The 13608-nt window shown below is 29.4% G+C and overlaps 4 protein-coding genes across 4 annotated transcripts; all 4 read right to left on the reverse strand.

Moving 5' to 3' along the window:
- Positions 1-994: 994 nt before the first annotated feature.
- Positions 995-4630, reverse strand: GO595_010491 (uncharacterized protein; the record flags this gene model as incomplete). The annotated part of the gene is made up of 2 exons (XM_067913176.1): positions 995-1433; positions 2550-4630. The coding sequence occupies 2 exons, from the start codon at positions 4628-4630 to the stop codon at positions 995-997; spliced, it is 2520 nt and encodes an 839-aa protein (XP_067769229.1).
- A 1970-nt stretch (positions 4631-6600) lies between these two features.
- GO595_010492 (Mob1/phocein family protein) lies at positions 6601-7236 on the reverse strand (the record flags this gene model as incomplete). Its single annotated transcript, XM_067913177.1, has 1 exon — positions 6601-7236. One exon carries the CDS (start codon positions 7234-7236, stop codon positions 6601-6603), a length of 636 nt encoding a protein of 211 aa, XP_067769230.1.
- A 2503-nt stretch (positions 7237-9739) lies between these two features.
- On the reverse strand, positions 9740-10615 carry GO595_010493 (syntaxin-2; the record flags this gene model as incomplete). The annotated part of the gene is made up of 1 exon (XM_067913178.1): positions 9740-10615. One exon carries the CDS (start codon positions 10613-10615, stop codon positions 9740-9742), a length of 876 nt encoding a protein of 291 aa, XP_067769231.1.
- Positions 10616-11733: 1118 nt separating this feature from the next.
- Positions 11734-13101, reverse strand: GO595_010494 (anion permease arsB family; the record flags this gene model as incomplete). Its single annotated transcript, XM_067913179.1, has 1 exon — positions 11734-13101. One exon carries the CDS (start codon positions 13099-13101, stop codon positions 11734-11736), a length of 1368 nt encoding a protein of 455 aa, XP_067769232.1.
- Positions 13102-13608: the final 507 nt, after the last annotated feature.

The raw sequence follows: 13608 nt of genomic DNA on the forward strand, positions 1-13608 counted from the left end.
AATACATTTTGATATTTATTTACTTCGCACAGCACTTACGAATACATTTTGATATTTATTTACTTCGCACAGCACTTACGAATACATTTTGATATTTATTTACTTCGCACAGCACTTACGAATACATTTTGATATTTATTTACTTCACACAGCACTTACGAATACATTTTGATATTTATTTACTTCACACAGCACTTACGAATACATTTTGATATTTATTTACTTCGCACAGCACTTACGAATACATTTTGATATTTATTTACTTCGCACAGCACTTACGAATACATTTTGATATTTATTTACTTCGCACAGCACTTACGAATACATTTTGATATTTATTTACTTCGCACAGCACTTACGAATACATTTTGATATTTATTTACTTCGCACAGCATTTACGAATACATTTTTGATATTTATTTACTTCGCACAGCACTTACGAATACATTTTGATATTTATTTACTTCGCACAGCACTTACGAATACATTTTGATATTTATTTACTTCGCACAGCACTTACGAATACATTTTGATATTTATTTACTTCGCACAGCACTTACGAATACATTTTTGATATTTATTTACTTCGCACAGCACTTACGAATACATTTTGATATTTATTTACTTCGCACAGCACTTACGAATACATTTTGATATTTATTTACTTCGCACAGCACTTACGAATACATTTTGATATTTATTTACTTCGCACAGCACTTACGAATACATTTTGATATTTATTTACTTCGCACAGCACTTACGAATACATTTTGATATTTATTTACTTCGCACAGCATTTACGAATACATTTTGATATTTATTTACTTCGCACAGCACTTACGAATACATTTTGATATTTATTTACTTCGCACAGCACTTACGAATACATTTTGATATTTATTTACTTCGCACAGCACTTACGAATGCATCTGCAAATTGTCGAATTACACCTCAAACAATTCAAAACGTTCCGTCGAATGACATTTTATTCCAATCACTTTTGCATTTGCTTCAGCACCGGTTGATACGACGAAATTGCGCATTTCATTGATGACATTATGAACTCGTACGCACTTACGAATCTTTTTACTCTGTTATATTTCATCACAGAGAAGTCAGTCTGGAACTGTGCCGCGATTCTTTCACCGATTCCATAAGCTCTATACAAAGAGCATTGGTTTGTTATTGTCAATATTGCAGCCGCACATAACATTACTCCTTCACCGAATCGATCTATTGCTCCTTTATTTTCTTGTTCTTGTTCATTTTCTTCATTTTTCTCATCTTTTCCGGACTCAATCAAACAGAACAAGAACTCCAACACTCCCCAATTAGCAGCGAAACCTTTTAATGATGTGAAATCGGTCAAATTGGAAGAAGTTTCATCAAATATATTTGTTTTTGATACGCAATTGTTAAATTCCGCTAATAAGCTATGTAAGAATGGCTGCATCACATTACTTTCCGTTGGAAATACATTATAAGAATCGAAATATTTTGCTGTTTCTTGAAAACCAGAATCGAACATTTGGAAGAATTCTGAATTATTATTATTTTGATTATCATTTTTAGAATTAAAACTTTTCTCCATGAAAAATGAAAATATTTGTGAAGTGGTTTGTGATTTCATTAAATATGCATTATCAATCATTTCAACTATCGCTAATATATTACCAATCTCACTCATGATTTGGAATAAGTTTAAGATTTCATTGTCATCTTTAAAATATCGATATGCACCTTCAAAACGATCATAGATTTGGAAACAATTTAATGATAATGGTCCATCTTTAATACGTTGTAATCTATTTCGGACTGAATCATAAACATTTTGGAATTCATTATATAATGTATTAAATGTTGGAATTATTTGCGTATACATTAAATAGATTGAACCTTCATCTAAATAATTAAATAATTCTCGGAAATTCTCAATCGATATAAATGATGAAGTTTTCTCAAATATGTTTTGTAATATATCACCGAAAAATCCAGAAGCTATTGATTTAAATGAGACAACTTTCGAACTTTTAGGAATTAATCTCATTGGATTAGTTAATAAATAATAATCAAATAAATCTTCTGATGTTAAATGATCTACAATATATATTAATAATAATGATTGAATACTATTAGGTGTATCTGTAGCTAATACTCTAGATAATAAATTATTAAATGATATTAATGGTAAACCAAATGAATTAATAATTTCATGTGTATATTTCATCATTTCAATTAATTTATTTGTTGTTATTGATACTAATATTCCATGTTTTTCAATTATCCCTAAAATATTCATTAATTCATTATTAAATATTTCATTCATTCTTTCTGCTATTAATGATTTAATATCAACTTGATAACCTAATGAATATAATTGATTTTGTTGTAATAATACTCCAAGTCGAATAGCATTAACTCCTTCGATTAATGGTGAATTTTCAATCAATTTAATAACATCTTGTAATAATGAATTACGTAATGATCGTATTGATGCAAATCTTCGAATTGGATGAAATGTAGAATCAGATATCTTTTTAGAAATAGACATTAAACATATTCGTGATTCTTCTTTAATTTCATCATATAAATATCGTGACTTTAAATATCGTAAAGCTGTAGATGCAGCATCATCATAAATACTTAACGGATAAAAAATTGCACCTGTTAATTCGGGCTTTTGATAATTCTCTAATGCATAATCAGATAATAACATTGGTATTGATGTAGTTACTGGGAAAAATGAAACATTGTTCATACCTAAATAATGTTCTTTAAAGAATAAATTACTTTGATCACATACAACATTAATTGTATCTTTTAATTGTATGAATTGTTGGAAATATTTGGTGTCGTTAATGAATTTCTCTAATTCCTTTAAATCTTTCTCTCGGATTAATAATGATGATGAAAATACTCCAGGTTTTGTTGTAATATGTGAATCAGGATTTATCATTTGTTCAAATTGGATACGTAATAATTCTAATATATCTAATCGTGGCGCAGATGCTAATGTAGGTGGTACAGGTTTTTGATTCTTCTTTTGTTTCTTATCTAATATTTGATATGTCTCTTCGGCAAAATCTCCTGATAAGACTCGTAACTTTTCTAAGATTTGGACAATTTGTTTTTGATTCGAATTATTCTTGATAATAGACCCTATTTTATGATATGAAAATTCTTGTATATAATTCTGTATAGCTTTTGATACATTTTCATAAACAATTGGAAAGTTGTCTTGAATTAATTCTTTTGTAGCTCGACAGATATGTAATAATAATAAGATTAATCGTAAGTCATCTTTAAGCCCTAAACGCATTGATCGTTCATAAGGGGAATAATTATTAGGATCATTCTCATTTTGTTTCGGTGGATGACATAAATTATGTGAAAGTTTAAATCGAATTGAGTTTAATGCTTGACCAATTTGTTTTAATGCTTGTGATATAATAGATATAAGTTGTAGTCCATTGTTTTGTGATTCAGTAGAACGATTATGCATTTGAGCTATGAAAGTTGATAATTGTTTAAAGATAACTCGTAAATTCTCAAGTTGAGTCTCTAATGGTTTGATCTCAATGGCATTGGAAACGGTCGGCTTTGATGGGAAAACCGTAGCTTCACCAGGGATCGCGTACGTTGTTTCCTGTGAAAATTCAAAGATCAATGGAATTTCAGGATATTTTTCAATGAGCTCCTTTGAAAAAGCAATGATTTCATTGGAAAGCGGTTTGATTTTGAATTTGGCTTTCTTACTTTTGACGCCCGCACGTTCTTTGTTGAATTGTTGCAGATAAAATCGCAAGACAAACCCATACGCATTGGTATAAGCCATGTGCATGTCAGGAATAAGGTTCTCTTGTGAGATTATGTTTTTTTGTATGTATGGAAGTAACTTATGAAAGATTTGATTTGTAAGTTCGGGCGAAATTATTTCCATCTTTTCAAGAAGACCATTAGTAATGGAACGTGTGTTAGAAAACCATATTCGAATATGTTGTACTTCAGCAGCATATGAATTATCATCATAGATCTTGACAAAGCCAGAGATATCATTTAACACACCTTTCTTTGATGGCGCAAGTTGTTCAAGTGCTGTCATTTTATATAATGCTAAACAAATATTATCAAATAACTCATTGCAATATTCTCCATCTTTCCATATCTTTTCATTAGTGAAGATGTGATAAAAATGATCAATGATTTCTTCACTTGCTTCTTTTTCTGCTTTGAGGAAGTTCACTTGTGGAACTAATATTCCTTTTGCGATTTCTTTGACTTGTGGCGTTTTGAAGGAATCTGGCATTAGTGTAGTTCCTGCTTGTTGCTTTAGCTTCTCGATATAAGCGAAAAGAGGAGGTGTGAGACCTCTTTGAGAATAAAAATTGGATAAGTAATAATCGAGAAGAATTATATCTTCTTTTATGAGGTTAATAGTGGAAACATTCTCTACTGCTGGTAATTCTGATTTTTGGGATATCAGATGTTTGTAATAACCTTCAGGAGGGACTGTGATAAAAGATGATAACGGAACTGAACGTGGCGCCGTTTCTACAATTGGCATTTCGTCTATTTTATCCCACGTGTTGATGTCATTCCGACTGAGAAGATATACTTGATTATTGCTCATCTATGGATTTGACAGTAATCTTTTCAATTATTTATTCGAACACAATTTTCCATAAAACTATTGAATGCAACTTTTTCATACGCATTTGTGATGTTTACAATTTCGACAATTCTTTAAAAAATGGCTAACTTCCTTAACGAAAAAAATATTGTTTTCAATAATTAATAATACTTTAAATGCGGAAATAAATTTCTATGTGAGTTTTTAAGCTATTCCGACGTTTTTATCAGATTTGTAAATTAATGAATATGATTTGCTTTATTGCATTTTTAATCGATAGATTCGGTTAAACATTAAAGAAACAATTCCAGAAAAATACATTACTCATGAATTAATTATGCTTAACCATCAAAACTTATTATTTATGTAAACTGTAACACGGAATTCCTGTACAAAACGGTTATGTAAAACTTATCGAACTTTACAACTTCTCAAATTCCACTTTTTCAAGTTAAATATTTATCTAACAGGTCAAGCAGCAACAGAGAGCAGTAACTATTGTTCTAACAGGTTTGTTACTGCTGTCTATTTTCGGAAATAAGTTACTCACAATTTTGATGATTATTACAATTCCAATTGTTACTGGAATAATTGTCTTTGAAAAGGAGATCCTAAAGAAATTAATAAGTATATTTAGAATAACAAGAAAAGATTAAATTAAATATAATTTAAAACATCTCTGTTTTTAACTTATTCTCAATCTATTTTTCACAAAATTTGACTTGTTGTGTTAGCTATATGCTGATGGGAAACATGGAATCTTAAAGAACTACTTGAGCTCAATAATGAAGTTCCATAATGATTTACCCAACAAAATTTGCAAATAATGAAGTAAATTTACTTCATTTTGTATATAATATGCAAAAATCATTGCTCCAATCCATCCTGTCTTAAGTCATTCTGGAGGTAACAAAATCCCAAATTTTGTATTTTTGTTTTCCATTTTCTTTGTTAGTTCTTTCTCATATCTTTCAGGTAAACCTTCCACAAGTGTTGAACCACACATCAAGGTGATATTAATACATATATCTATCCTTATTTCTTTATCTACATTCAAAATCGAATCGTATGAATTTTCAGCAATTCTTTTTTGGTTTTATCCATTTGATTGATTTCTGAATAATTACTCATAACAAACAAATCATTCAAATGAAAGAGTTATTTCTTGAGAGTCAATAGAAAACATTTGATTATATTCATTGGATGTTTTGGCTTTCATAAGTTCGGACTCAAAGTCATCTGCATCATATGATAAACAAGTACTTGTTTAATGTGATAAATTGTGTTCTTAGTTGGATCATTAAATGTATAACCTCGTTCAGAAAGAAGATTATCAAGCATTTGCTTAATGTCAAGCATTTCCGGAAATGAGTTTGTAATTGCTGATCCTTCATACACTGGAACAATTTGTGCAGTACCATCATCACCCATGTTTATGCCAAATGGTGAAACGGCCTCCAGCATAAAGGTCAAAAAGTACATAGATTTCCTTAGTAAAAATATCGAAAATCATACTTTTCAAACCTGATCTTATGCATTTTACCTCTGTTAAACCCAGGATCTAGGAGACTGTCAACAACGAGTACTAAACCCATGAAATCATAGGAACAATGCAAGTCGTTGCCCAATCATCAATACATAAAAATCTTCATGGGAATTTGAGAAAAGTAGTGTTAAAGCTTTCATTCTTATATGTTATATCCATAGCTGTTACATAATATAATTGCACACAGCAAAATTTATGCCTCACAAGCACAAAATTTCATTAAATATTTTAATCATGATTTATTTTTTTTAAACATTTGAATGACAAAGAAATTGTTGCATTTTCGTGAAAAATATCTTGAGAAAATTGTTATGTTAAAATATTTTAACTGTTATGTAATTGATTTTTTCTTAATAAAGTTATCCCTTTATGCCCCAAAGCTTAAAACTAAAAAACAAAGGTCGTTAAAGTTTTGTTTTTTATATCATTTTTGAGATTCCCAATATGAATCGGGAATGTGAATATCGTCAGGTTTTAACAAATGGTATAATTTTGCAAACTTGGTGAACCTTTGGCAGATGTGCGTTTGCTTTTCGATTCTTTCGAATATATCAGGATGACAAGAAAATGAATAACCGAAAATTCTGTATAAACGACGAGCAAATGTTTCAATGTACGATCTTCCCTCTGGCGTCATTACACCACTTGGGAATAGCTTTGAATCCAGAATAACGTTAGTTGCTTGGTCAATAGTTTGAGTTATATAATCAATAGCGGCAACAGAACGAGGAGGATTATAAACAGCAGAAAGACACTTGATTGTTTGGCCGTTAATATTGAATTCCATATTTGGCTCAGTTGCTGCTGTTGAAACATCTCGATGTTCATAAGCATAGTAGTTGAGTTCTTGGAGATATTGCCTAAAAGAAGCATAAATCCAGTCATTTTCATCTTCCCCAGCTGGGCATGTTACAAGTTTGTCTACATCATGAGGATATTTTTTAATAAGAGATTGCAAATAATGCTGCAACGTCCTGTAGTCTTTGATGTTATTTTCTTCAAGTGGTGCATCATTGAATTCCGCCTTTGGTGTTCCTGGTTTATTGATGAATTTCTTCATAATAACAAACGGTTAGAGTGGTTATGACGGTTATGAAATGCGTGGAACAAAACAAGCAAATTTGCTCCTGAATACTTCATAAATTATGAAGATTGCACTTTGGCTTTTCACATAAAATTTTTTGAATTATATTTTTGCTAATTAAAAACTTCCAAAAAATGGAATATATAAGAATAAGATTTACCAGCTCGAAAACATTTTGTCGAAAAATTGCAATTCGTCAAACGAATATTGATATATACAATAGTTCATTAAAATATTTGGAAAATTCCAGTTTTATCCAAAATATGCATTTTGCATATACACCAAAATATATAATGTAATACATTATAGTGTTTATTAAATCAAAAAACTAAATAAAAATTTCGAATATTTTTGGAAATCTTTTTATTCACATCTTTTTATTTTGATTTGATCTCGAAATTTACAAAAAATACTTTGTTGAAGATACAAGATTAATTAGAATCATCTTTACTTTTGATGATTTTTCTTAGAAATAATATCATTCATATTTCATAAAGCTTCAAAGAACATCATGATTAAATTTTGCATAACGAAAAAGACGTTAAGTCAATTGAATTTAATTCGAGAGATGTAAACCTCTTAATTTGCAAACAAAAAAATGCCACAACTATAATTTTCGGTTATGTTTCCACAACCAATTCCTTTCCTAATTAATGATGGTGAAAACTCTACAATCAACTCAAACGCATTAGAAATTTTGGCATTGTCGAAAAGACCTATTCTAATTATTATATATGGAAAAAAGCAAATCGGAAAAAGTTCAATACTTAATCAGTTTATAGTTGGACCATGCAATGATTTTTTTTGCAACAAACAAGGACCAATCCAAATTCAACCTACAAAAGATGTCAACATCATTGGACCATTCAAAATGAAAGATTTACATGAAAGGTTGAGAATTAATATGTCCGATGAAATTGATAATGATATATTCTTTATTGATACAGAAGGCACTGATGTTACATCTGAAAAAATTGGTTTATTAACACTTCTACAAGTTTCTATCATATCAATTTATGTTAACGAAGGAATACCATATGGCGCTTCTATGAAAAATATTCTCGAAAATATTGAATGTAGTTTTTATGTTAAGAAAATTTTCCCAACAATTACAAATTACGAAATGTGTCAGCCAATTATTTTGGTTACAATTAATGATATTCCCAACAAATTTAAGAGTGATTCATACAGACTAAAAGAATATGTTCAAAGTCGAACTGAAAGAATTCGGGAATTAGTTTCTTCATATCCCAACGATTTTCATAAAGCGGAAAATTTAACATTTTTAACTTTACCAGAATATATACCAAATGATGAAAATGAAAGTCGACAAGTTGAAGTTGAATTCTATTGGAAGAAATTCATAAAATCTTTAAAAAAATTTCTAAAAAAATCTTAGAGAAAGAAAATATATTAAATGGTAAAGCACTATGCAAAATGATTGAGATTTTGTTTCCAATATTAAAGGATTTAAATAATTTGAACTCTAAACAAATAAATTCAATCATAAAAACAAAATTTGAAGAAAATTCCATTCAAATGATCGAAAAATACATGAATGACTTGACATCTGATATAAATAGATGTATAGAGTTTATAAATGATGAATCATTTGCAAAAGAAGAAATAAGAAAATGTATTCAACAAGAGCAAAATGAAATATATATAAAAATACTTCCAAATATTGTCGAAGAATATATATTAACTAATATTACGAACTTACAAAATAAAGTTAAGGTTTTAAAAGATCATAAAATTGTAAAAGATGAATCAAATAAAATCATGTCTAGGATTAATCCTGATAAAATTCTTCCAACTGAGGAATTAAAAATAGTTATCACTGCTTATAATATGGTTGGCAAAACATCAGTTGTTCAACGTTATGTCAATGATAAATATGAAACATATTTATCAGCAAGTTTAGATGGTTTTAAAAAAGAAATTCAAATTAATTCACACAAGGTTAAAATGTTGATAATAGATACACCATCAGTTTGTAGATATAAACCAATGATGAGTGTGTTTTATAGACGTGCAGATATAATTGTGATTATGTTTTCTGTTCTTGATCGTGAATCATTTGATAATATAAAGAAATGTTTGGAAGATATCAAAGAAGAAAATAAAGACGCAATGATATTTTTATGTGGAAATGAATGCGACGATAAGGCCAAAAGAAAAGTATCATATGAAGAAGGAGAAGAAATGGCTAAAAGTATTGGATTCGAAGGCAATTATTATGAAGTGAGTGCCAAAACAGGAGAAAACGTGAACGAAATGTTTGAATGTATTGTTAGAAAATATTTAATCTATCTTCATAACAAGAAACCCACTGACTCATCAATTAATGAAGATGATAAGAAGAAAAAAGGGTGCATGATCCAATGATTTTTTTGCAAATTAAAATAAATTGAAATTAATCAAAATTAAATTTTAAATCAATTTTAATTTATGTAAAATATTCAAAAAGTTGATAAATTTATGAAGCAAAAATCGCAATCAAAATCACAGCAACTAAAAGGATAACCCCGATAATCACTATTATCCAAAGCCATTTCCGACTCTTCTTTTGATCCTTTCTAGCAATTTCGAGTTGTTCTGTACCCTTTTTGACATAATCTCTGGCAGTCGCAATATTTTGTTCTATACAATCAACTTGACGCCCTTGCTCATGTACGATAATCGAGAATTGTACAAAAAGCTCAAGGAGTTCGTTGAGTCTGGTTTCAATTTCCAGAATATCATGATGTCGAGATGCAATTCTATTGTATACTTGAGCAACCTGTTGGGCCTGTGCACCTCCTGCTAAAGTAAAAATGTTAGTTTCAAGTGCTTCTGGATTGTTATCAATTATTTGATTAACTTTATCTTCGTCTAAGGGAACACCAGCAATATTATAATGTCTAATGACTTGTTGAGAAAATTTAGCTTTAATGTCTGACTGAACGGCTGAAAAATGTTGGATTGTTTCTGCAAAATTATTTGTAAGTAAATGTAAATGATTTTTCTGAAGCCTTATATCTGCTGAACCAGGATTTAGGTCTCCTGAACTTTCAACTTCCTGTTTAAGTTTTTCTAAATCTGTTTTGATTTGATTACCAGATGCACCAATACTTGATAGCTTATTATTAATTTCTGTCCTAATATCACCAGATCTACTTTGATCACAACATCCTTCCAATTCTTCGTCAAGTTTTACAATTTGATCAAGAGTATAATTGATGTCTGTGATTTTTGATTGAATTTGATTATACTTATCCCAAAAATCAGTAAAAGGATCTTGTGTTTCAGCAGTTACATGAGGTGGTTCTGGTGGAGCGCCTGTTCTGTGTAATCGAGAGAGTTGATCAACCATTAGATTTAACGGTATCTCCTTATAAGTTTTTGAATACCAAAATTGAATTAAACCCCAAAATATTTCTCTTTCAATTTAAACGTTTTTCGGTGATGGCAATTTTCCATTTAGTTAATAAAATTATTTCGAGTTCGAATATAAAAAACTTTAAGTATTTTTGTAAGATTATTATTCAAAATTCTTGATCATTAGAATTCTAATGTAGCTGTATTCTTAATAAACATTATAAATCATTGTTAAAATATGATTTTCAGCGATGAAATCAGAGAGACATTATTGAATAAAATAAACTGGCAGATTCCACTTTTTAAAATAGATTTTCAATGATAGTTGAAAAAATCAAAAAATCAAATTATTTCATTATTTTTTTGCTACAAATTTGTGGTATTAATAAAAATTTATCACCTTTTATCATTTTATCTTCACTTCTAATGGCTTTAATCAAAATAACTTTTATTTTTATTATTCGAAGAAACAATAAATAAAAGTTGAATTCAATTAAAATTATCCTTCATTCTTTGAAACCAGACTCAATGTAACATCTTTTTATTTGTTGAAATATTGTTACTTTTCATATAAAAACCAATATGAATAAAAATCAATCAAACAATATTAATTAAACAAACAATTGTTACGAAAATGATATATAAATTTGAAATCTAATCTATCTATAATTTATTTTTTAACATAAAAATTATTAATAAAAATGATTTGTTATGTTTCATTTTTCGTGTTTACTTAAAAATACCTAATAATTTCAAATATATATGTTTTTAGAAATAATAAGAAAAATATGATACATAGGTATCTTTTTTAAATGGATTAGTACCAAAGTAAAGTATGAGGGTAAAAAGAAAAAAAATAATTAATTTCATTAAAAAAATTGGTTTCACATGACAAAAACATATTTATATCTATATTTTAATATTTTTCATTCTAACAGTTTTGTTTAACACAAAAAGAAAGATATGATGATAAAAAAATAATGTCTAAAAACATATTAATTAACATAATACATGAATATAATTATACACATGAATTATATTATGAAAAAACAACATTTAAGTATTTAAATTAGTATAAGATTTATTTTATTTTATTCAAACAAATAATAAAATTTAAACAAGACACATCAAGAAAGCAAGAGTCACTACAAGGCAAACAGGCGTCACAATGAAACCAATTTTTATAAACTCTTTAAATCCAATATTAATTTTCTCTTGCTTTAATATTCCTAACCACATTAAACCAGCTAATGCGCCTAATGGTGTCAAATTGGCGCCTAAGTTTGCTCCTACGACAGTTGCATAAACTGATCCTAAACTTGGCGGATTTTTTGTTTCCTGTAAGATAGGAACGAAAGCAACTGACATTGGAATGTTATTTAATATATTTGCTGCAAATGTTGACAAGACACCGAAGATAGCAACTGCTACTTGCTCTGACTTATTAGTAACCTTTCCGATCCCACCGCCAATTGCAGTAAAGAGCCCTTTGATTGAAAGAGCATTTACCAGAATAAAAAGTGCCACAAGAAATGGGATAATTGCGTATGGGAGTGTAGAAAAGATTCTTCGCAGTTTAGACGGACCTTCGAGATGTCTGTTTTTGATATCGATGACAATATTGTAAATGAGAAGTACAACAGCCATAATACCTGCAATTTGCCACATTTCAACATTGAATCCAGGAATTGAAGAACATGCCATGATAATGATACTTCCAAGCATGAAAAAAATTCCCACAAACAAGTCAAGTTTCGATTGAACATGTTCCATTGGATCTCCTAAATCCTCTTCATCAATTTCAAACTCTTGATTGATCTGTTTTCGGAAAAGAAGATACAATACTAAAAGATTGGAGAGCCCACCAGCAAAAGTTGGAAGGACCATATACTTAACAAACTTACCAAAATCTTGACCAAACCCGGTACCTAAAACAACATTAGTTGGGTTAGAAATGATGAAAATCATACTCCATGTGTTGGCTGCAAAAAATTCACCAAATAAAAATGGTTTTGAACTGACACCTGCTGCTTGTGAAAAATAATGAATGAACGGAGTGAAAGTAAGAATTACAACATCGTTTGAAGTGAAAATTGTTAAAACTGAAACAATTGCATATATAATGAAAAATAATTTTTTGCCACTCTTACCAGATTTTCGGAGCGCCCATGATGCACACAGTTGAAAGAAGCCAGTAGTATCAAGGAATTTGCTTATATAAACCATTGAAAAAAATAAGATCAAGATACCAATTGGATTTAATGTTGAAAAAGACCATAATCCTTCCATGGCAGTAATGAATGGAATTATCTGAGCTCCGAGAACAACGATTGCTGCAATAAATGGACCAATCCAAAATGAATCCATTGTAAAATCTATTTTTCCGAATTTAAAATGAATAGATGGACTAAGGATGGAACAGCAAATCATTAAAAGAATACCAACAATAAAAGTAATAAGTGCAGGTAAATATTCAGGCATTACACCCGAGTGTTTGCTTTTTGTTTGGAGGGTCTTTGAAAACCTTCTCAATTTTCTGTGAACTATAGTTCTCAATTTCTGTCTATAAGAATTTCTCTCTCAATTTTATTGTGGTTGTGTAAGCTTTTGAACCGATAAAGCATCGATAAATATACAGTCTTCTGAAAAATTGAAAGACTTCTGAATATTGAGAATGTTGGTCTTGTCTTTGCTCGTTCCAGGCCTGGAAATCATTGATTATTTTTTGAATTTAACCACATCCTCTCATTAAAATGTAATGACCAGCACTTCTTCTTGTTCTTTTAAAATTTGTGTTGAAAGATTTCGGCTTTCCGCCTTAATCATTTTTTCGAGGGTCGGGATTGTTGTCATCCTGCCACATCACTTTATTGCTTTTTGATTGTGATCAATGGTTTATTCCATTATTTTCAATTGCAGAATTCTGAGCAAGGATTTGGAAATTGAATGCAAATTTGAAAACTTTACAAACGACGTTTGAAAATTATT

This window comes from Histomonas meleagridis (genome assembly GCF_020186115.1).
Source record: "Histomonas meleagridis strain 2922-C6/04-10x chromosome Unknown scaffold_61, whole genome shotgun sequence".
Lineage (NCBI taxonomy): Eukaryota > Parabasalia > Tritrichomonadida > Dientamoebidae > Histomonas > Histomonas meleagridis.